Below are 21,307 nucleotides of genomic sequence, written 5' to 3'. Positions count from 1 at the left end.
AACAGTCCAATGTTAGGGTAAGTAAATAATTATTAGCTGAATAAGGCCTAATAGGTCCCGGCTTCTCATTGATCCACGAAGCAAAAGACAACTTAAGACCATGATGAACCTCAGCCTGGAGACCCCAAACCCTGGAGGATTTGAGTCAATAAACCAAGCAACCGTTGCAAATAAAAACCACCAACATCTGATCTAAGTTAGATACCAATTTATTTAAAAAAGCTAGAAACTGAGAAAAACACATTCTCTCCCAAAGACTCATCTAATATCCAGCACGATGTTGCATTCTTTGCAATCATGGCATCAAAACAAATAATTTTCTTTCCAATACATTGGAAATGAAAATCAAGAAGTTTATTTTAAACTTGGGACATGAAATGTATGCTTTATATTCACAAATACACAAGCATATACACATCGGTACATGTGTCCAAACGTTGTCCAAACATTTGGACACAGAAATCACAGTTCCCGGGGATTTCTGTAACATCTGGGTGAGATGTCCTTCTTATATCTTTGAAATATCTTCTCGCTGATGAACGCCGTCTCACTTCTTCCTCCTTCTGAGTGCCTTCCACTCTCCCTCCTGGGTGCCCAAGCTCCCATACAGCTCCTTCACCTTCCTCTTCCTCTCCGAGTCTCTGTGGAAACGAAATGACCAAACATCAGTGTCTTAATCGGGCGTCATAGCAGTTATGTATACGCTCATTATACAACAGTTGGGTACCAATCAGATCGCTGGATTTAGGTCCCCCGTTGTATAAACTAGGTTTGATCCCTCATGTCTGCAGGCCAAGTAATCCTGGAGCCAGATGCCTCCAACCTCTACCTGCTCATTAATGACCTAATGATCTGTAATCCCCGCGAGTTGCTCAGGATAAAAGCCTCTGCTGAAGAATGCGTTAACAGTGCAGCAGCAGCAGTCTGTGGGTCCCTGTGAACAGCCGGTCTGCGTACCTGCTCATGGTCTCTTGCAGCTTCTCCCGGGCCATGAAGCGGTTGTCCTTCCTGATCTCGCGCAGCGCGCCCTTGAACTCCTTCTTGTACTTGTGCTTGGTGCGCTCAGACTCCTTCTGCTCCTTCGTGTTCCCTCGTCTCTTCCCGTAGTCCAGCCTGCAGGAGCACACAACATGGAACAGTCATTGAGAAATAATAACAACATAATAAACTTTATTTATATAGCACTTTTCAAAACACAGTTACAAAGTGCTGCAATGCCTTTCATGTTCATGAATTAAGTTTTGATTTGGTTGTTTCCTACGCATTAAGGGCAGGATTGTGACACTAAGGCCCCCGTTTTACCAACCATGAGGTCTGTAAGCCGTTTAAAGCCATTTCGAAGCATCCCTTTGTGACATCACAAGTGGGGTTGTTCACTCGGACGATGCACAATGGACAGATCAACCCGAGCCTTTAACCAGTTGATGCTGTCCACCAATCAACTCCTTCCAGCCGGTTGGGACACTCCCACATTGTGACGTCACTAAATAAGGGCTTTTGAAACGGGCAATCACGGCTCACCATCAAGACCCCCGTAGGTGATGTAGGGCCCCCTTAACGCATCGCTTCACAAAGGCAGCCTTTACTCACACTTCCACGATCTTGGGAGTGAACATCCGGAGAGGAATGGGCTTCTGCTTCTCAAACACCAGAGGATTATGGGAGCGCGGTGCGCCGTCGACGGCTGCCAGGATCTCCGTTTTCAGCTCCTTAGACACACAAGTAAACAACAACCACAACACAATAAGCCCGTGAACAACAAGGAGAACCCCGGACCAGCTGCTCTCAGATAACCGTAATAGTTGTAAATGTGGGTCATCAGATGGTTAATTATGCCCTCGGAGACATGGGCACGAACCTGGAGGACCTCCGGGTGGGTCTGGAGGGGAAGATGCTTAGAGAGCAGTGTGTGGATGGGCTGGAAGAGGGCGGTGAACGAAGCTGAGTCCTTGTAGAGCACACAGCAGTGCTTCACCAGGTCCAGGCAGGTGGAGAGACAGGTCATCCTGCACGCACACACACGCGTTTTAAATTGGCATTTCTGATTTTTTCTATTTCCTTTTACAGATAAAGCTACTATTTATAAAACTCGTCCCTTATTCAAGACCCATCTCACCCATATCAACACTCTTAAACAATGATCAATCTTTATATAATTGTAAACACAGGACACAACCTGGCGTGACTCTATGGAAGAGGAGTAATGAACTGTAAGCCCATTGTTGAAACAACAGTAAATACATGTACATGGATATCATGACAGGCCTACAGTGCAGCATTTGGGATTCCATTGTTCATATTGTGCCCCCCTACTGTGTGTGTCTTTAGCGAGAGCTTAGCAACGGCTCCCACACACCAACTGCTGTGTGAAGCAAATCTGGACACACAGCGTGTCCGGGCTGGCCAGCCAGTCATGTGACTCGGTCAGTGATGTAATGCGCACCAGACATCTGGTACCAGTCTCATCTTTTGTTTTTTTATGTTTAGTTGTGTTGCTTAGTTCCTCCTGCGACAAGAAAGCCTCTTCATGCCACTATTAAATATTTCATAGCAAAATCTGTTCATTTTGAGCTAGTGTAGGTATTTGAAGAAAGCCTCCCGATTAAGCTACAATCTTAAAGTATCAGTATAACTGAAAAGAATCCCACCCCTCCCTTCAGGCCGCCCTTCAAAGCCACCCCTCCCTTCCTCCAAAGCCACGCCCCCAAACACATGACTAGCTCGCTGAATTAGCATGAGGTCCGTCTAGCCTTGTGGACGACTCTGATGATGAGCAATGACAACGTAGCTAGCCAGGTTGGTAGGTAGGCCAAATAATCATCATTAGGGCCGATTGAGAAGACTGCACGGGCAAATTACAGGCCTGTGACCGTCACGGATACAGGACGTTTTTATTTTTATTTTTCAGCGCATTGGATGGCTGTCATGTGAGAATTTCAACAAAGATGCAATCATAAGAACAACCAGAACCATGTTCTCATGATTCATCATCATTTACACCCAAAAGGCAAATGATGGTCTACAATTTAAATATCTTGATGCTGTTCAGCCTGAAATTCTGAATGAAAGGAATGCTGCCTTTTCGTTCAATTCATTCTGGAACCACACATACACAAATGCACACACACACACGCACACACACACGTCCTGCCACGTACCTATGGTGGTCCCTGTGCAGGTTGTCTGTGAGCTCCAGGTGTTGCGTCAGAGCCAGGGGCAGCGTGTGATTGGTCCAGGTGGCGCTGGACTGTGGCTCGGACAGCAGGAGCAGGTCGCTGTGTTTCCCCGCGTGCTTGAACGGCGGCACCACCGAGTAGCCTGCAGCACCGAGACAAGGACAAGATGAACAACATGACTCACTGCTACGCACTGCACTGATAAACCCCATCCCTCCCTTCAGGGCTCAACAGCTACCAACTCATAAGGGAGACATCTTTAAAGGTGACATATTATACCACCAGGTGTGAGTGGGATTAGCCGTTACAAGCCGTTTGGAAAATCTGCCTCTTCTGACATCACAAGTGGGCGTGTCCACACAGATGTATGACGGATAGATGAGCAACGTTGGCTACAGTCCACTCGGTAGGCTAACCCACTTGTGATGTCAGAAGAGGCAGATTTTCAAAACTGATTGTAACGGCTAATCACACCTGCTGTTAGAATATGTCAGCTTTAACAATTCTTACCTGCTACATGACTCAATTGTATATAGTAAATGTGAATGGTAAATGCTCTGCATTTATACAGCGCTTTTCTTACCACTGGCCACACAAAGTACTTTGCAATTGTTGCATACCGTTCAACCATTCATACACACATCCACAAACCGACGGCGGTGTGTGAATGTGTAAGGTGATGTGTAAGGTAACAGCCAGCTTGTCGAGAGCAGTTAGGGATAGCCGTTTTGCTCAAGGACAACTCAACTCTCTTAAGAAGCCAGGATCAGACTAGCAACCTTCTGGTTGCCAGTCAACCCGCTCACGTTCCTCAGTCACTGCCTAGGGAGATCTCACCAGGACTACTTAGTATTCGTCCTATTTATATAGAGATTATTTTTATGGCCATGTATTTCAAATTAAAACTGGATTCCCAATAGTATAACTTGTTTTATAATAATGTTGTCCAATCCCATTGATGGAAGATTGCTTTTTGATAAAAAAAATAAAAAAATTGTTGCATTTAACATTGTAGTCATTTCTTTCAGACATTTCTTTTCATCATTTCACCTTGACTATGAATTTCCTTCAGTCTAACCCTGAGAAGTACAGCTTTTCTACCAGGCAGCATAACAATGGGGACACACACACACACACACACACACACACACACACACACACACACACACACACACACACACACACACACACACACACACACACACACACACACACACACACACACACACACACACACACACACACACGAAGGGCATTCTTGTCCGATAAAGGTTGCACAACAAGGCAATGGCATTTCAATGAATTGGGACCAAATCAATACAAACTCAGGAAAGTAGAAGGAATGACTGAACGAATAGCTGTCTGCATGAATAAGCCATTACGTTCATTGACAGAATAATGAACCAATGGGTTAATGAAGGGGCGTGGCTACCTGTAGAGGTCTTGTCCGGCACTGCCAGGTGTAATATCCCACACAGGAAGTTGAGGAGCTCGGGCAGGAGGCGCTTAGAGAGCGAGACGTACTCCAATGCCAGGCAACACAACACCAAGCCTGATGTCACATCCTGCAGTGATGTCACCGGACACTGGGGGACAATACGCAGGAAATGAGACAAAATATACACGCCGACTTTTTTTTTTTTTACATTCTGATAATCTAAGTAGATCGATTTTTAAATGAGAAGTGAACAATGAGCTCAAACACAACATGGGCCTGACGGTCTGATGGTGATGTCATGAGAGTATGAGTATTAACACGGGTATTAGTTGCACAATCAATACAACAGATAAAATGGCTCCTTTCACCACCAGATTTAGTTTTTTATGTTTTTATTACCCCCTTTGTGCCAGGCAAACAAAGGAACAATGAATGAACACAAATTCAATCATACAAATGTATGAAACCTTGGTTATAACCTCCTTCCACACAACAACTATTATTCAAGTAGAAAGATGATGCAATTTAATTATATAGACATAGGCCAGCCATCGCTGAGTCTGTCTTGCCGACGGGCCTCAGTCAGGGCCTACCTTGGAGAGACTCTGGCAGATGAATAGTAGGGCGGGCGTGGTGACCGGGTGTCTGTAGTCAGACGTGGGGAACAGCAGCGCCACCACCTTCAGGTACACCAGCTGACCAAGACGGGGAGAGGCAAAAAAACATAAACATACTATTTATAGTCATTTACTACGACTGCTCATTTTTTCATGCAAATGCTATTAATGAGCAGTTAGGGTAGTATTGCTCAAGGACTTTTAAAGAATGCTCCTGCTCCCAATTAAAACAGGTATATACGCTGAAGAGCGTTTGACATCTAAATACACCCATTCATAAAAGGTCCTTAATTCATTTTGACATCATTCCTTATGCATAGACCCTTTTCCCGGGGGTGTCATTGTAAGACAAACAGTTATCCCTCATAAACGTATTTAAGTACCAGGTAGTGGACTAAAGTAGTGAAGATAAGCCTAGGCCTAAAAAAAAAAAAAGTTTGGTTCCTGTTGGTTGTCAGTTGAGGTCATGGGTAGGTAGGGAATTTATTTTATTTTTTTATTTTACTTTTTCCAGCGGCAGCGAATGATAGGTAGGTTGTTTTCATTTGAAAACGAGAAAATTCGCTCATCCTTGTACAGAATGAAGAGGTGCTGTACCAAAACGTAATTATAGTTTGCATACATTTTTTTTTTTTTTTTTTTTTTATAAAGCTCATAAAATAATTTGGGTCGCACATAAATTGACAGGGTTGGTCGGAAACCGGAACCAAACAAAAAAATTTTTTAGGCCCTACTACCAGTGCCCTTATAATGAAGGGAACAGGCCCATAATCAGTCCTAAGAAGATGAATATTGACCCTATGAACAGGGTCAATACAAGCGGCTCCAGACTTCCCGTCTGTGTTCGCTATCGGATTGTGTGCGTTTCGACGGAGACAAACAAGATGGCGGCCGTGCGTACCATGTCGAGGCTGGGGAAGGGGGAGCGCCCGCTGCCCTCCAGGTCCTCCTCCATGCCGTGGCTGGCGTCGGCCAGCGCGCTGCGCAGGGCCTTGGAGGCGGCGTCGGGGAACATCTGGCCCATGTCGTACAGCTGTCTGGGAGGAGGGGAAAGAGGTCCAGTGAGACAAAGCCGTTTCTAGAATTGACCCATTTGTGATGTCACGAGGGGGCGTGTCCACCCAGAGGTATGATAGACAGGTGGGCTGGACTAGTGGACTGTACCAACTGGTATGCTGATTCATCTATCAAACATCTGGGTGGACTCTCCCACTTGTGACTTCATTGGAGGGTTGAAATCCTAACGGCTAATCAACATGTATTTAACATGTCACAATCTATAGGGACATTTATAAGTGGCAGTGTGGCCCAGCCATGTTAAAATCAAATAGGTCCAATAGGAGCCATTAAAAATTGACTAAATAACAAAAGAAGAATATTCAAGCTTACGGTATGAGCTTATCGATGGTGCCGAGTTCAGGTGGACTGCTGCAGGCCAAGTCTCCCATGTACTCCAACAGGAAGCCAAAGAGTTTCTGTCAACCAATCACATGGTTCATTTAGAAACAACTAACTTTCAGGGAGAGGGTTAGTTCAGTGGCTAGTTGTTTAGACTCCCAGCCCTACCCTGCTGCAGCCTCCATTAAGATGCCCCAACCACTTCCTTCTCATGATGACATTAATGACTTCTACTTAATGGCTAAAAACGATCCTGTCACTTGGATAAAAGCCTGAGACTTTACAGTAAACACTGCCTTTACAACTTCCTCTTCATTTACAAATGAATACTTATACAGTTGGTAAGGGATGTGCATCATATATATTAAAACTGAACAAAAAATATATATATATTTATCAAAAAAAAAAGAATATATAAAACTATACATTAAAACTGAGCACAGCAACATGTGAAAACAAACCTGCAGCTTGAGCTTGTTGCCCACAGCCAGACTCGGGTGGTTGCATTTCTGGGTGCGAGCCAGGATCACACACTGGTGATCTGGGGAGTGGCCCTTGAGCAAGGCCACAAACTCGCCTTGGTTCTCTGGAGCTGGAGGAAGAGGAACAGAGGGGGATATTACAATTGATCGTAAATAATATGGATGAATGTGCAATTGGTTCTAATAAGATTAACAGCATCGAGCGTATATGAGCGGTATTGATTGCAAGGTAAGAGGTGATACAGAGGCAGTAGAAGACAATTTGAAACAAAAATCTAACTGATGATAAATCCATTAATTTATTATATACTGTCATGATGCATTTATATAGTGCCCAGCATAATGTATACTACCCCCCCCCCCCCCCACCATAAACCCTCAAAATCAATCAAACAATCTTTCTTCCATTACTGGATTGAGGCGAGTTATCCACATTACATTCCGTATAGAAGACATGTCTATACAGTGTGTAAATCTGTACAGTATTTGCATATTTATGAATGGCCGCAGGTAGTTACCAGTGAAGGTGTAGGGCAGCTCTGATTTGGCCGCTTCCTGCTGTGCCTTTAATTCCTCCTCGGTCAGGATGACGCCGGGTGCAGCCTCTTCCTCCTCCTCCTCTTCCTCCATTATCTCCGCCTCTTCCCCGCTCTCTTGTTCAGAGTCCAGGTCAGAGTGGCTGTCCGCCTCCTCATCCTCTTCTTCATCACCATCCTCATCGTCGTCACCCACGGCAACCCCTTCTCCATCGTCTTCTTCCTCATCCTCCTCCTCCTCCTCCTCCTCCTCCTCTCCACCCTCTTCATCCTCCCCTTCGTCATCACCTTCGTCACCCTTGTCCTCCCCTTCCCCACTCAGCCATTTCCCGTCCTGGGGACGCACAAGAGATGAGATGAAGGTTGGATCAGCAAACGGCACAGGATTCATCATGAGACCGCTCACACAATCAGCAATCACTAATAAAACAGTCAGCACAATCAGCCCCACAATCAGCCACCACGTTATGAACAGGTGGGTATCCAAAATGTGGACTGGGCTGTCTCTGAATAAATTGATGATAAAAAAAAAAAAATCTAACTATTTATTTCCATAACAATCTTCCCGGTATGCCACTGCTATCTTACGTCTTCTTCTGTTCAGTGGTGTCTAGACTTGTTCATACTGACATTAGAAGTGTATTGCTATGTGATCCATGTCTATAATAATAATAATAATAATACATTTTAATTTAAAAGCTACCTTTCAAGGTACCCAAGGACACTGTACAAATAAAGTGCATATACTCAATAAAAGTAAATAAATAGTGCATAGCAGTCTCACACAGGGTGGGATAACACTGACCATATGGACATTAGATTGCTATGCGGCCTCGTCTACATGTATTCCCCGTCCTAGTCGGCCTGCGCTCACCTTGTAGCTCAGGGGCTTCTTGTCGTCCTTGTCGAGGATGAAGCCGTCGTTGAGGTCGTCGGCCGACAGGTGGGCCGGGGCCTTGGGAGCACTCTCCACCGCGTCCCCCAGCATCCTGCGCAGGCGGTCCGCCTGGAGGGGGCGCCAACCGGGGGGGGGGGGGGGGAGATGTCAAGCATGATACCAATAAGAAGAAGAAATAAGAACCATCCCTGGAATACAAATAGGTATCCACCAATACCGTTGGGGAGGAATTTAATGTATTCCAATGTAAATATAGGAACTCTCCATTCTCAAAAAGTATTTACAAGTGCAAATCTAAATCTGAATTATTACGTCAATTAAGTTCTGACAAGGATAGAACATCCTCTTCCTTCAGATGAGAAGATCATTTCTAGTAAATCAGTCATCTCTCTTCCTGTAGCAAAACAATAGTCCTCACAAGACAGGGAGGTATAATTTACATCTGGAAATTAAATCAAACTAGAAAGCTCCCAGACAAAAAGACAGACCCCCCTCCCCCCAGTCCACCCAGCTAGGCCAGGTGGACAATAACCGTGCCCCCCCCCTGTGACGCAGTGAGTACGGACCTCCAGCCTCTGCAGGCGCTCCCGCTCCTCTCGGGCCAGCTCCTCGGGGGTCTTCAGCTTCTCCGAGGGCGCGGCCTTCATCTCGAAGCCCAGCTCCCTCACCATCATGTCGTACTCGTCCAGCTGCACCTGCAGGAACCAACCGGTCAGCAGGACCAGGGGGGTCACACGTCAGACCACAGAACGCAGCGGAAGACCCCGGAAAACGGGAATACAGTCCGGTCACTTTAGCGTCAGACGGTCTATCTTCTATCAGTCGAGCCTCTTTCATATCTACAAAGAAAGTAGAATAACTTGGGACTCAAATACAGTCTAAGGAGGTTTGCTTCACATGAGTATGCAACCACAAACCAGGGTGCCATTGTAGGCAGGAAAGCCTTCATCCAGGGGAACATATCACGGGTACGGGGGGGATCAGGATTCCCTCCCGGGGAGTACCTTGGGTTTCTCCGGCTGGAGTTCATCCCGCTCGGCTTTGGAGGGCTTGTTGGCCAGGAGGGTCTGGATGCTCTTCCAGTCCTTGTCCAGCTTCTCAGTCAGCTCAAAGGTCTCTTCCTTCTGCACCTGCCGCTCGCGCTGTAAGGGGGGGTGGGGAAAAACCACCGTGTGACTCACAGGTTCAAAAAGGCTAATCTAAAGCTTCCACCGTCTCCACCTTTTTATATAAAGGTTAAAACAGACAAGAGAAAACAATGTTTTTATTAATTTCACCGAGAAAACCCATTGAGACCCAGTTCAGTTTTCAATGCTGCCCTGAGTCTCAATTTCATCTTAAAGTCTCAAAGTGTAATATTGAGTCCCTCCCAGTTAGCAGGTGGGAGACTTTCACAATCCACAAAAATCTGTACGTGTTCTGTCCACCGTAGTGGCTGAGTGCTGCGGACAAGGGCAGCCTGTGTGGCGTGAGTGGGAAGGTCTCTGGTTGTGTCGAAAGTAGGATTATTTTAAAGAAAGAGTGATCAAACAGCATTGACTACAGATATGTTGAGGTCATTCTGAGCTACGACGAGTGGAAATGTTGCACATTGCATATTTTATCTATTGGCAGAGGCTCAGCTGTGTATAAGAATCTGAGCAAGAATTATATTTATAAGTATGTTTACCGAGTACCAAGTTTGACTTGGTAAGTTGGCACAAGGAAGAAATAAGAAACACAGATGTAACATGATATGACGAGATGTGACACATAAATAGTGGATAGAGTAGGCCGTCTTTGCTGCTGCTGAAAGTGCACCTGAACCTTCCCGATGGATTAATAAAGTTCCTATCGACCTACCTTCTGCAGCTTGGACTTCTGGATGAGCTCCTCGATCAGCTCCTGCCGGCTCTTGGCCCTCGGTGCCCCCCCCTTATCGTCCCCTGCCTTCTTCCTCAGGAGACCCCCGCCGCCGCCGAAGTGGGACCGGGTGAGCTCCGCTGTGGGGGGGGGCAGGAGATAGAAAGATTACAGATAATATCTAGATCTATATATGGCCTTTTACACCTTGGTGTACTTTACAGTGAAGAGGAAATGACGTGGAGCTCAGGATGGCATTCGAACCAGCGGGGCGCTTTACAAGTCTTATTTCCTGCATGGTTAGCACATCTCCAGGAGCCACATAATTAAATAGTGTGGACGCCAAAAGATTATACATCACATCCTGTGTGTGTATTTTTGTGATAAAAATAAATAAAGGAGGATTTCAATTTTCTTTTTACGTTCGCTGTGGTTTTCAATAACAGAAGGGAAATAGAATTATAGCGCAGCTAGATCTGGTTAGCAGCAGGACAAATTTATATTAATGGATGCAATTATTTGGACATGGGAAAAAACACTTGGATGCTGGAGGTCTCTGATGAAACGTGTGAGTGTAATTGTCGTTATCCATCGTCCACCTACAGCTGTTACATGGCTATCTTGACCAGGGACCAGTTTATCAAGTCCTGTTGGGTTGAGCTTTTTCTGCCAAAAGGCTACAAGCTTCTTTACTGTTTTTTCTACTGCTCAGTCATTAGGCAGACACTACTTACAAAAGCCACTTAGCAAATCCAGATACTTGTCATTAAGGAGCAGGTAGAGGCTGTATATAATGTGCATGGATGCTTACAGGTCGGCAGTGTGTAGACATTGGAGATCAAACTTAGATCCTTTTGGTTCTAGGGAAAACCCCCATGCCACTACACATTCATGAGAGCCTGGAATATGTTCAGTCTCATCCTCTTTCGTGGGGGATTTAATATGCTTAACGAATGTGGGCGAGGTGAATAAGAGGGAGACATGATGCCTCATTGCCTCCCTCTCTTAAATGTCAATGGGTCGTTTTGAGGAATAGATGTTGTCTGTATTGGTGGCAAATGCGCCATCTAGTGTCCAAGAGATATTTCAAACATTGTATCCAGACAGTTGGGAAAAACACATTATTTACAAAAACTACAATCATGCAAAGTTTCATAATGTATTCCAACAGGTTCAATATTTGATCTGAATAACACTATTCGTAGAAGATACACCCAAATAATACTATAAGAGTGGGTTACAAGAAGATTTTATTATGAAACACATACCCGACAGAAGTCCTTTCTCGTCTGGTTCGCTGTCACTGTCCATCAGGTCATTGAATTTCTCCATCTCGGCCAACGACTGGCCGTAGTGAGTGAGCTCCTCTTCCTCGTTCAGATTAAACATGTCTTTCTTGTCGTGTTGTTTCTGAAGAATCAACCAACAATGAATGCAAACTTCATCTTAGAACATGAAAATGCATTTGATTAATTCCAGATGCGAAATTGGCTTGTCACAGCAGAATAATAATACATCTGATTTATTTTTGTTTTACATGACGAGCAATCGATATTATTATACTATAACCAAACTTAAACAAATCTCATAACTACGACTTGACAGTTTCATCCATTTTAAACAATACTGACACTCATAATAAACATAGATGGAAAGGACTCACCTGTCTCTCCATGGAGAACCTCTCGAGGATCTTGTCCTCGGGGTCCATATTCGTGTCATATTCTCCAAACCGCCGGTCAATAAATTTATTGGACTTGTGCTTGTTTTGATGTTCCTTGAGAAGTGTATCTTTTCTCTACGAAGAAGAAGAGTATTTATATTTTTAACACATACCCATCACACACACAATCAAGTCAAATAACTGGCAAGCATACATGATCATCCCACTGTTCTGACACTGAATTTATAACGTAACTCTTTTATACTACTGGGTCGGGTATTAGTTATTTCCTTACCTTGTTGATTGCTTTGGACCGAGAAACACCGGGTAGGCCCACATCATGTTTGGATTTTCTTCCCAAAACCTCAAATTTCTTCCTGTTAATTTTCACCTCGAAAGGGTTATTTTTGATTTCAGCAGAGGTCTTGGATTTGCGAACCTTATCCACAAGGCTCCTCTTTTTCTGTGGCTTCACCATCTGTACCAACAAAACCAAGACAATATAAGAGAAATACTAAAGATATTCTTCACTATTTAGTTTTGGTTAAACACACAGCTAACGTTACTCGTCTTAGCATTAAATCCAAACTGTAACGTTACCTTTCAGACACGTAGATCACTGGTTTTTAAAATAACATCAAGAAGCGGTCAGATCCCAGCACCGTGGGAATATAAATGTGAAACGAATGATTATTATTCTAGTGTTATTATTCTGGTGTTTCCACGTTTTTTCTGTGCCAGCCCTGGTCCAGCGTGCAGGAAGTTGGGGTTAAAGTTGAACACAAGGTAGTTATGAAGCGCCACCGGGCGGTGAATCAATTTACTGCAGCGCCTCTAGTGGTCGCCACCAGCAACTGAAAATGTTTGGCTAATCTAACATTGACAACAACCCATTCAGTCACCATCGTACCATAATCGTCCGAAGCAAATAGAGGGGATACTAAATATTGACCAACTGTATGATGTTGCATCATTTTCTCATCTTCTTTATGTCATCAATTTGTTAAGATCAAAATAAGTAATATGATGACACATTATCTGTTAATCATCAAACTGTGGTTCACTCAACGTGTTAATGGTGGGCAATTATGCACATCGAATTTTAAATACAATAATGCATAGATACATTTCTTAACTTGATTCCATATTAGTTCATGTGTTTGTAGTTATTTATCACTTTTTTAATATAAACATGGCACAAAACACATGTAAGATGTGATTTAAATAATTTACATTGATCAAACAAAACACACGTGTACCAAGAGAATACATTTTCACAGTAGTGTGTTTATTCAAGGATGAAAAAGCAACAGTACCATGAAGAATCATTGATTGCAAGTCTATAGATGCAGGATAACACATAAAAATGGAAAATGGGTCAGACTGTAAATACAATTCATCATAAATGTGTGTGAATCAAAAGAAAAATTGAATAGTGGATAGAACAAAAAGCTTCATCACAAGTAGTTTAGTATCATGTATAATGTGCACAGTAATGCAAAAAGTACAAAACAATAGTGTAGGGTCGCGAGAGTTTACAATCATGTAAGGGAGTACAGCAATATGGAGGTTAATGCCATGCAGTCCTTATATGGGCCTAGACTTCCTCTGCCTGCATGAAACATCGTAAATACACCATAGTAGTTTTTTTTATATAACAAAAGCAAGGATGTATCAGGCCTCTACACTGTCAACCTTCAATTTCCCATTTGGTACCTAATGTTGTTCAAAGAAAAAAAAAAAAGGAAACAACATTTCATAGCCATAACTCGTCGATTCCCTTGGGCAGAGTTTGTCGATATTTCATCTCTTGTCTCAGAGTGGTTAATCTGGCAAGCTCAAAACAAACTAATTGTGTTCCCATCATCGATTATATATTACAGAGTAAATACTTCTTTTTTTTTCACAGGGAAGTGTCTGCACAGCTTTCAGGACGTAAAACCCTCTCTAAGTGATACCCCAAACATTGCCTATTCTTATAGATTGCAACATTCGAATAGTGACTGAGACATGAGAAGTGGTTTAGAAAGAAAGACCGGTTCACAGTGCTTTCACAGACGTAATGCAGGTCTACGAGAGCTGAAAATAACATCAAATATGAGATACCATTCATTCAGCATGAGACATTTGTGTATGGACTCTGCTTTTCATTGTATTTAGAAGAAGACAGCACCCATGTCAAAAGCAAGCCGGTTAAAAAGGTAAAAGCAACTGAAAAAAGTGAACAAACCAGTTTTTTTTTTACCACATTCCTTCATATTGAACAGCACATAAGGCGATACTGTCAAAAATGTAATCCTTGACATTAGCTGTATATCGGTCACCCTTCGAGATTCGCATCAAGCGCATAGCAACGCAAGTTAAAGCTCATATAGTTCTCCTACAGCGAAGCATACTGCTCTATCAATTTGAAAAACATCTTCATAGGTTCGTTTGAAAAAAATTGAGCAGTGGGAACTAGGTTATGAATGGGTTATTGCAATAGAAGATAGAAATCAGATTTTATTTTGACTATGGATTAAGCATATAATTTTCTCAACACAAGATGGCCGACATTGTTGCTTGTATCTTGTATCAAGCGGGTTTAGGAGTTGTAGTTTTCCACTTTGGAACCAGTAAGAGGAAACAGGCTTTCAGGCTATTCTTTTTGTATTTTTATACTCAGAAGACTCAAAAGTCCTTTGTTACAATCCCAGTTCATATGAGTAAAAACAGAGCAACATGTTAAAGGCAGGACAATAAAAGCCTGAAATCAACATGTTCACACACATCCAGTGTGCGAACATGTGGAGTTACACGTGCACAAAAATAAAATGCAGAGGCAAAAACAAAATTAGTGATTAAATCACTCTGACCCAAGAAGCCGCTAAAAGTTCCAAACATTTCTAAAGCCGCCCAACCTGTTGCTTAATGCTGTATAAAAAATTGGCACACTCTAACAAGGAGGCGCAGGTTAATAAGCCAATGATGAATCTAATATCAAAACGTTGAAAATAACAGACTCCAAGTTTGTGAGTGGCTTTTTTCGCAGTGGGTGAAATGGCAGAGGACGAAAAATATTATATTTATATATATAAAATAAAAGAGATGTAAGCCAGACTTCCCCCCCCTCATGACAGACCTATCGCTCTCCTCCTCTAGGCCTCTGCCTTCTTTTTGTTCTTCTTCAGGAAGGACGGAGTGCGGAACTTCTTCTTCTTTTTGGAGGGAGATTTGCTGGGGGACTCGTCGCCGTCCTCCTCGCCGGGCTCCTCCCCTTCCGCCGCCGCCGCATCCGTCACTACCGCATCCGTCACTACCGCATCCGTCACTACCGCATCCGTCGCCGCCTCCTCCTCCGGCGCAGCCACCGTTTCCGTGGCAACCGGGGCGGGGGCGGAGTCTTCGGCTTCCGGGAGTGCGGGGGCGGCGTCGGAGGGGTCGTCCGGGGTCAGGTCGGGCAGGGTCTGTCGGAGGGTGGCGCCGTCGCTCTCGTCCTTGGAGGTGGGATCCGGGAGGGACTCTGTGATTGGTGGGAAGGAGGTCGAGGGGAGGGGCTAGTCAGTGGGTGGATAGAGTTGACACGTCTGCGGGATGGGCCTTCACCTTGACTGCTATGATTATTATTATTGACCGCAGGAATTAACGTAGCCACATTGATGCAACATTGCCAGACAATTAACACACTGAATGCCCAAAAAAGAATTTGCGCCCTTGAATAATTAGAGAAGATACATTTTTTTAAAAAGCTATGAACAGGCAAGTTTCAAAATTATTACAATGTACCAACAAACGTATTAAAAGAAAACGTCGTTTTTTTTACCTTCAAAAAGCTAAGAAAGAAGTTAAAATATAACCTGTAGAAAAGATGGTTCACAAACATTCAACTATCCTACGCTAAGCATTCACAGGAACCCAATGCTCAGGGATGACAAAAAAGCCAACGCTAACTTCATAAACATCCACCGAAATCCCCTGAGAGCCATTAAATCATTTCCTCCGGGATCAATAAACTCATCTTTTTTTTTCATCTTATTTTTCATAAGGATAAGATTGCCATCATTTCTCACATGCCTCCTTCCCCAACAACCACTCCATCTTATTAAAAAAAAGGCCACAAAACCTCCTTATGTGTAATCACATGTTCACTCCAACTCTTATTTTACCTTCATTTATACAGGCAAATCTTAAGGAGTGCGGTTCTCGTGTTCATTTGCACCCTGTGTAAGAAAGAATAAATAAAAGTGTCTAGAAAGATCCAGAAGAACCACAGCAGCAGCAGCAGCAGTAGTAGCGACCTCGATATAAAGACAAGCACAGGTGCATCTGCCTCACAGCCACGTGTTAACCATAGCTTAGGACTTGTATAATAAGCCAGCCAGTCTCACAGTCACACTGTCGCATTTCAGTTTGTTTACCGGAAGCACAGCTATCAAATTAATCTCAGACGTTGAATAATTACAACAATATGCCACGCTCGCGATCGCGCTCTATAGAAACACTTGACATTCAATAAATAACAACTCGGGGGCATTAATAAGCGCTGTGACAACACCATCATTCAACAGGTCCAACAGGGACACCGAACCAAATATGGCAGCGTTTTAATCAGCCACAAACACGACACGCAGTCCGCTGCCCCAAGCCTTGTGAAAAGCACACACTATGTGCACTCAATAGCGCCAAACAATTATAGCCACTTAGAGCACACGCATGCTAACAGACTCAAAATGTCAACACATCGACGAACACAGAGCATTATCCCTTTGTTTTTAATAGGACACATTGAAGGCATATAATAAACACCACACAGCCAGTCCTTATGGCTGGTATATCGGAGAGCCATGTTATCAACAGCAGGAATCTGAGCCAAAATACAAGGACTATTAGAAATGCTGCTATGCCTGTAAAGCCCACACTCCAACACTTTGTTTTACCTGGTGAACGACTCATCTGTAAAGAGAGCACACAGAAAACCCAACAACATTTCTGAAAAGGACCCATACATTACCTGTTGTTTCATGACTGATAACATATAGGGTAAGGTGGTTGGTTGTTTGTGTTAGGATAAGTTGTGAGACAGTGGTTGAATGCAGGGTAGGAAGGTTAGCGAACACAGAGTAAAAGGAGGTTGGATTTATATGCTGAGGGGGGGTTTGTTTCACCTGGCTTTCTCCACTTCCCTGAGCACCACAGAAGAAGAAGAAACTGTGGTCATTCTTGGCATCACTACCAACGCATATCACATTACAATGTTATGTCTTTCTTTGAACGAATATGTATTTAGTCAAGTAGGTGACTGCGTCAATTAAAGTTGCCAAACATACTAAACAGCCAATAACATTGGGCTTTTGTGTTCACAATTACTTCTGCCGTTGTGTCTTGGTCCTTCTACCGATCACTCCAGGGAGGAGGGAGGTGCTTGTGAAACAAACCCCGCCTCAACAACAATAACCGAGGAACGGGTTCTGGTGTCGTCAGAGAGACTGCCCCCGGGGGATTGGCGGCGGTAGGGCGTCAACACAGCCAATCGGGGGTTAGTAAGAACACAGTCATGCAGTTGGTGTTGGTAGGGGAGGTAGGGGGCGGGGTCAGTACTGAGGCATGGACGTGATAGGTGAGTAGTTGTGGGAGGAAGGGGCGGGGCTAACGGGAGACTCAGATGGGGATTGGACGTACTTACTATGGTAACAGGTACTCTTTTGCTTTTCCATCTCCTGAGTGAGCACGCAGCCACAAAGAAGGAAAAAAAACAAGCACAAGTAGAAACAAATGTCTATGCAGATCAAACCACAGGCACTGCGTTAAGTAAAAAAAAGTGGAAAATGGTAAAAAAAAAAAGAAAGGAATGGAGAGATTCCATTCCTCAGGGGGAGAGCCCGGAAGATGGAGAATGGAAGTGAAAGGGGAAAGGAGATCGTACATCGAAAGGCATGTGTTATAATATTGTTCATATTAGATTACACCCCATGGGTCCTAAATCCTAGATGCTTCCCTCTCTCCCCACTCGTTATCTCTAGCTTGCTGTGCTGTATGATATGAGTTCAAACTAGACGTTTGTGTTTACATGAACCTTATAACCTTACACATGAGTCATGGCTCAATTCCAAGAAGATTACATTTAATAACAAAGAATATCTATTTATTTGATATTATTTCTGAGGCCGACCAGCCTTAATGTTAAGAGGCGGATGGCGCTAAGTAAAGGTGTAATCCAACGGTAATAATGACCAAGAGGGAACTGACGGTTACCTCCACTTAATGTTAAGTATCAAGTAAAGTTGCTCTAATATAGATCCCTTACCTATGTGCGCGTCGTCTTCGCTTATTTCTTTGTGCTCTACCTAATTACGGTTTTGCATGAATATCATCCAAAACCCACGACGCCACACAGCTAACCTCTTGGCCGGTTATTACAACAACCACACAAAACGTCACCTCTCAAAAAGAGTCGTTTGGTTAAAAAAATAAAAAAACACAACACAAACGCATCGGAACCCCCCCGACACACGCTGAGACGGACCCCCGAGACCACCCCACGCTCCGCCTGCGTTGTTCTTGTTGTTCACGCTCACTCACAGGCAAAACAACCCAAGCCAAACCTCCAGGCAGCTGGGGGGGGGGGGGGAATCCATGCTGTGCCCAGGCCGGGCCATGGCAGCCAGGGTGATCAGAGTGGGCCACGTACCTTCTTCCTCCACTCGGACCGGGGTGCTGGGTGGGGTGCAGGTGGGGTCCGGTTGCTTGGCCTCCTCCTCTTCCTCAGCGGGGTGCTCTTCGTCTGATGGGGAAGACGAAAATAAACGATCAAACACACATCAACAACATTTATGACGTATAAACAAAAGGATGAATTATAAGGGGCTTCCAAACATTTCCGTAAACCCGCCGGAAGCAGGCGGGAAAAGAGGCACACAGGGAAGGATTCCTTTGACTTTAGAGATAGTAAAGCCAAAGCAGAACACCCACAACCAACATTCTTTGTGTCAATCGGCCAGAAACGTTATTAAAAACAGGCTTTTAATAACGTCACAAAACCAACAAAGCACTAGCCAGACCCAAAAGCACACCGTTTCAAGACTGGACTTGAGGTTAGAAGGAAAAAACGTAAGAAAACCTTTGCTTGTGTCCCGACATGAGATCCCCTTGTTGTTGTTGATGATGTAACACCTTTGTTGTGACACAAACTTGTCCTAAGTTCATCGATCTTGTAGGGCTTCCATGCATCATATATCTCCATATGACCCAATGCATTGTGACCGTCGGTCGAAACAATAAAACCAAGCAAAGACTTCAGGGAGGATTCAAGACAGCATGACGGCGCGCAAGGTCACCGCCTTACGCGCTATCAAACACCACCCCATCAAACACCACAGAGCAGCCCGCCATTAAACCAGCACCACACACCCCCACACCCGACTGGAGGAGGGCTCTGGGTCCCAGTAGAGAGGGGATGAGTTGAATGAGGAGGAGGGCTCTGGGTCCCAGTAGAGAGGGGATGAGTTGAATGAGGAGGAGGGCTCTGGGTCCCAGTAGAGAGGGGATGAGTTGAATGAGGAGGAGGGCTCTGGGTCCCAGTAGAGAGGGGATGAGTTGAATGAGGAGGAGGGCTCTGGGTCCCAGTAGAGAGGGGATGAGTTGAATGAGGAGGAGGGCTCTGGGTCCCAGTAGAGAGGGGATGAGTTGAATGAGGAGGAGGGCTCTGGGTCCCAGTAGAGAGGGGATGAGTTGAATGAGGAGCTTGGGAAGGCGGGACGGAAGAGGGAAAGGAGGGTCTGGTTGCTCTAGCAGCAGAAGAGCCCCCCCGTGGGGGCTCGCTCTCTCTCTCTCTCTCTGCTGTACCTGGACCCCGGCCGGCCTCAGCGTCAGCCCCCTCTTTCTCCCCCTTCTCCAGCCCGGGCGCCTCCTTGCTCAACGCTCGGAGGACGGCGCAGTGGAACTCCCTCTCGGGGGACTCCGGGACCTCCTCGTCGCCGGGGTCGGCGGTCCCGTCGCCGCGGTTACCGCCGGACGGCGGCTCAGGCTCGACGGGGGTGCGCGCCGAGTCGGAGACGGAGGAGGGGGTGAGCGGGGTCGCTGCGGGCGCGGCAGGCGGCGCGGCGCTCTCTGATTGGGTGGACGATGATGAAGAAGAAGAAGAAGATGATGGTGTACTGACAGACAGCGGGAGGCTGGAGGAGGGTTCTTCTTTTGTCTGTCGGGAGTGTGCGCCGTCACATGCGGTCGACTCCGACTTCGGTTGGTCACCTTTCCCGGGCACTGAGGTGTAGGTGTGTGTGTGTGTGTGTGTGTGTGTGTGTGTGTGTGTGTGTGTGTGTGTGTGTGTGTGTGTGTGTGTGTGTGTGTGTGTGTGTGTGTGTGTGTGTGTGTGTGTGTGTGTGTGTGTGAGTAAAATAGTAAAGAAAATACGGGGGGTCATCGGGTAACCTTTACCTAGGAATGGCTTTATTCGCAAACCCTTCACATACTAGTGCTTTCGAAAATAAGAAATACAGCGGATGGAATAAAAGACGAAATGATCATCAGAAACAAATAGTAAAATGATAAGGGTGATTCTCTCGAGCGTGATTATGACATGTCAGAGTGCACCCCGATCCATCACATAGGATGCCTCTCTGCGGATGGCGCGTCCCCTTGTGCTCCATTACCTTCGGGGCCTTTCTGCTTGAGCTCCACCTCCTTGCGGTAGGCGTCCAGCTCCTGGTCCGTGAGCCGGTTGAAGGGGTTGGGGCCCTGCTTGTTGATGACGACCCTTGGCTGGTACTCCTTCTCGATGATGGCTTTGGAGGCCGTCACCAGCTCCCCCTGCAGGCCAAGAGGAGGCATGACAAAAACAAAGAGCACCAAAGGTGTAGCCTGTTTAGGATTTGAAAGATTGTGAAAAGATATTTCTTACATTCTGTAATTCTGTACCGTTTTGCTTTCAGTAGTTTTCCTTTAATCAAAATAATTTGTTATGATCGGTATGTTTTTATTTGCATGATCTAGTATCATGGCGTAACAGAATTCCCTTAGACATACATTTACGTACATGGTAGCCTATGTGAAAGAACATAGAAAATCACCACAATTTAACTTGGTTGGGTTAGATAAGGGCAAGGAATACGATTAATGAATGCCAACCATGCTGTTTCAGGAAAATGTTACGTATTTAGAATAAAGAAAGATTAAATAAAAATACATTATGACAGGAAAACCATCTCACATAATCCCACCAACAGTTTCCACTTTAAAAACAATAAAAACAAATGTTAATTAGTCCCTGAATCTCAAATCTA

General features: G+C 44.8%; 2 protein-coding genes across 10 annotated transcripts in view; both read right to left on the bottom strand.

The window, feature by feature from the left end:
* Positions 1-191: 191 nt before the first annotated feature.
* On the bottom strand, positions 192-12,837 carry nop14 (NOP14 nucleolar protein homolog (yeast)). The gene is made up of 19 exons (XM_030342300.1): positions 12,651-12,837; positions 12,346-12,528; positions 12,051-12,185; positions 11,656-11,797; positions 10,388-10,527; positions 9,550-9,687; positions 9,112-9,240; positions 8,522-8,653; positions 7,630-7,981; positions 7,091-7,221; positions 6,621-6,706; positions 6,133-6,268; positions 5,208-5,309; positions 4,609-4,762; positions 3,159-3,318; positions 1,859-2,006; positions 1,591-1,709; positions 958-1,113; positions 192-641 (listed from the first exon to the last, which is right to left on the bottom strand). Exons 2-19 carry the CDS (start codon positions 12,526-12,528, stop codon positions 548-550), a joined length of 2,637 nt encoding a protein of 878 aa, XP_030198160.1. The 5' UTR covers positions 12,651-12,837; the 3' UTR covers positions 192-547.
* A 480-nt stretch (positions 12,838-13,317) lies between these two features.
* add1 (adducin 1 (alpha)) overlaps positions 13,318-21,307 on the bottom strand; it is a 30,262-nt gene continuing 22,272 nt past the window's right edge. For 5 of the 9 annotated variants that reach the window (XM_030342299.1, XM_030342293.1, XM_030342295.1 and 2 more), the window contains 3 exons: positions 20,678-20,834; positions 18,718-18,810; positions 13,318-15,552 (listed from right to left, as the gene is read on the bottom strand). In XM_030342299.1, the coding sequence (XP_030198159.1) occupies positions 15,188-15,552; positions 18,718-18,810; positions 20,678-20,834 (615 nt within the window). In that variant the 3' untranslated portion in view covers positions 13,318-15,187. Of the gene's footprint in view, positions 15,553-16,195; positions 16,983-17,712; positions 17,747-18,717; positions 18,811-20,677; positions 20,835-21,307 lie in introns of all 9 variants that reach the window. The other 4 variants (XR_003974056.1, XR_003974054.1, XR_003974055.1 and 1 more) reach the window with 4 other exon arrangements.

The sequence above is a fragment of the Gadus morhua genome, chromosome 19 (genome assembly GCF_902167405.1).
Source record: "Gadus morhua chromosome 19, gadMor3.0, whole genome shotgun sequence".
Classification (NCBI taxonomy): Eukaryota; Metazoa; Chordata; class Actinopteri; order Gadiformes; family Gadidae; genus Gadus; species Gadus morhua.
This window is presented reverse-complemented; position numbering and strand designations above follow the sequence as displayed.

Excerpts from the sequence above, each read along its gene's own strand:
- nop14 (XM_030342300.1), bottom strand. The coding sequence starts at position 12,528 with ATGGTGAAGCCACAGAAAAAGAGGAGCCTTGTGGATAAGGTTCGCAAA. Across the intron at positions 9,241-9,549 it reads TCCAGCCGGAGAAACCCAAG|GTGCAGCTGGACGAGTACGA; the intron begins GTACTCCCCGGG and ends TGGTTCCTGCAG. Across the intron at positions 642-957 it reads CTGCAAGAGACCATGAGCAG|AGACTCGGAGAGGAAGAGGA; the intron begins GTACGCAGACCG and ends TCGTTTCCACAG.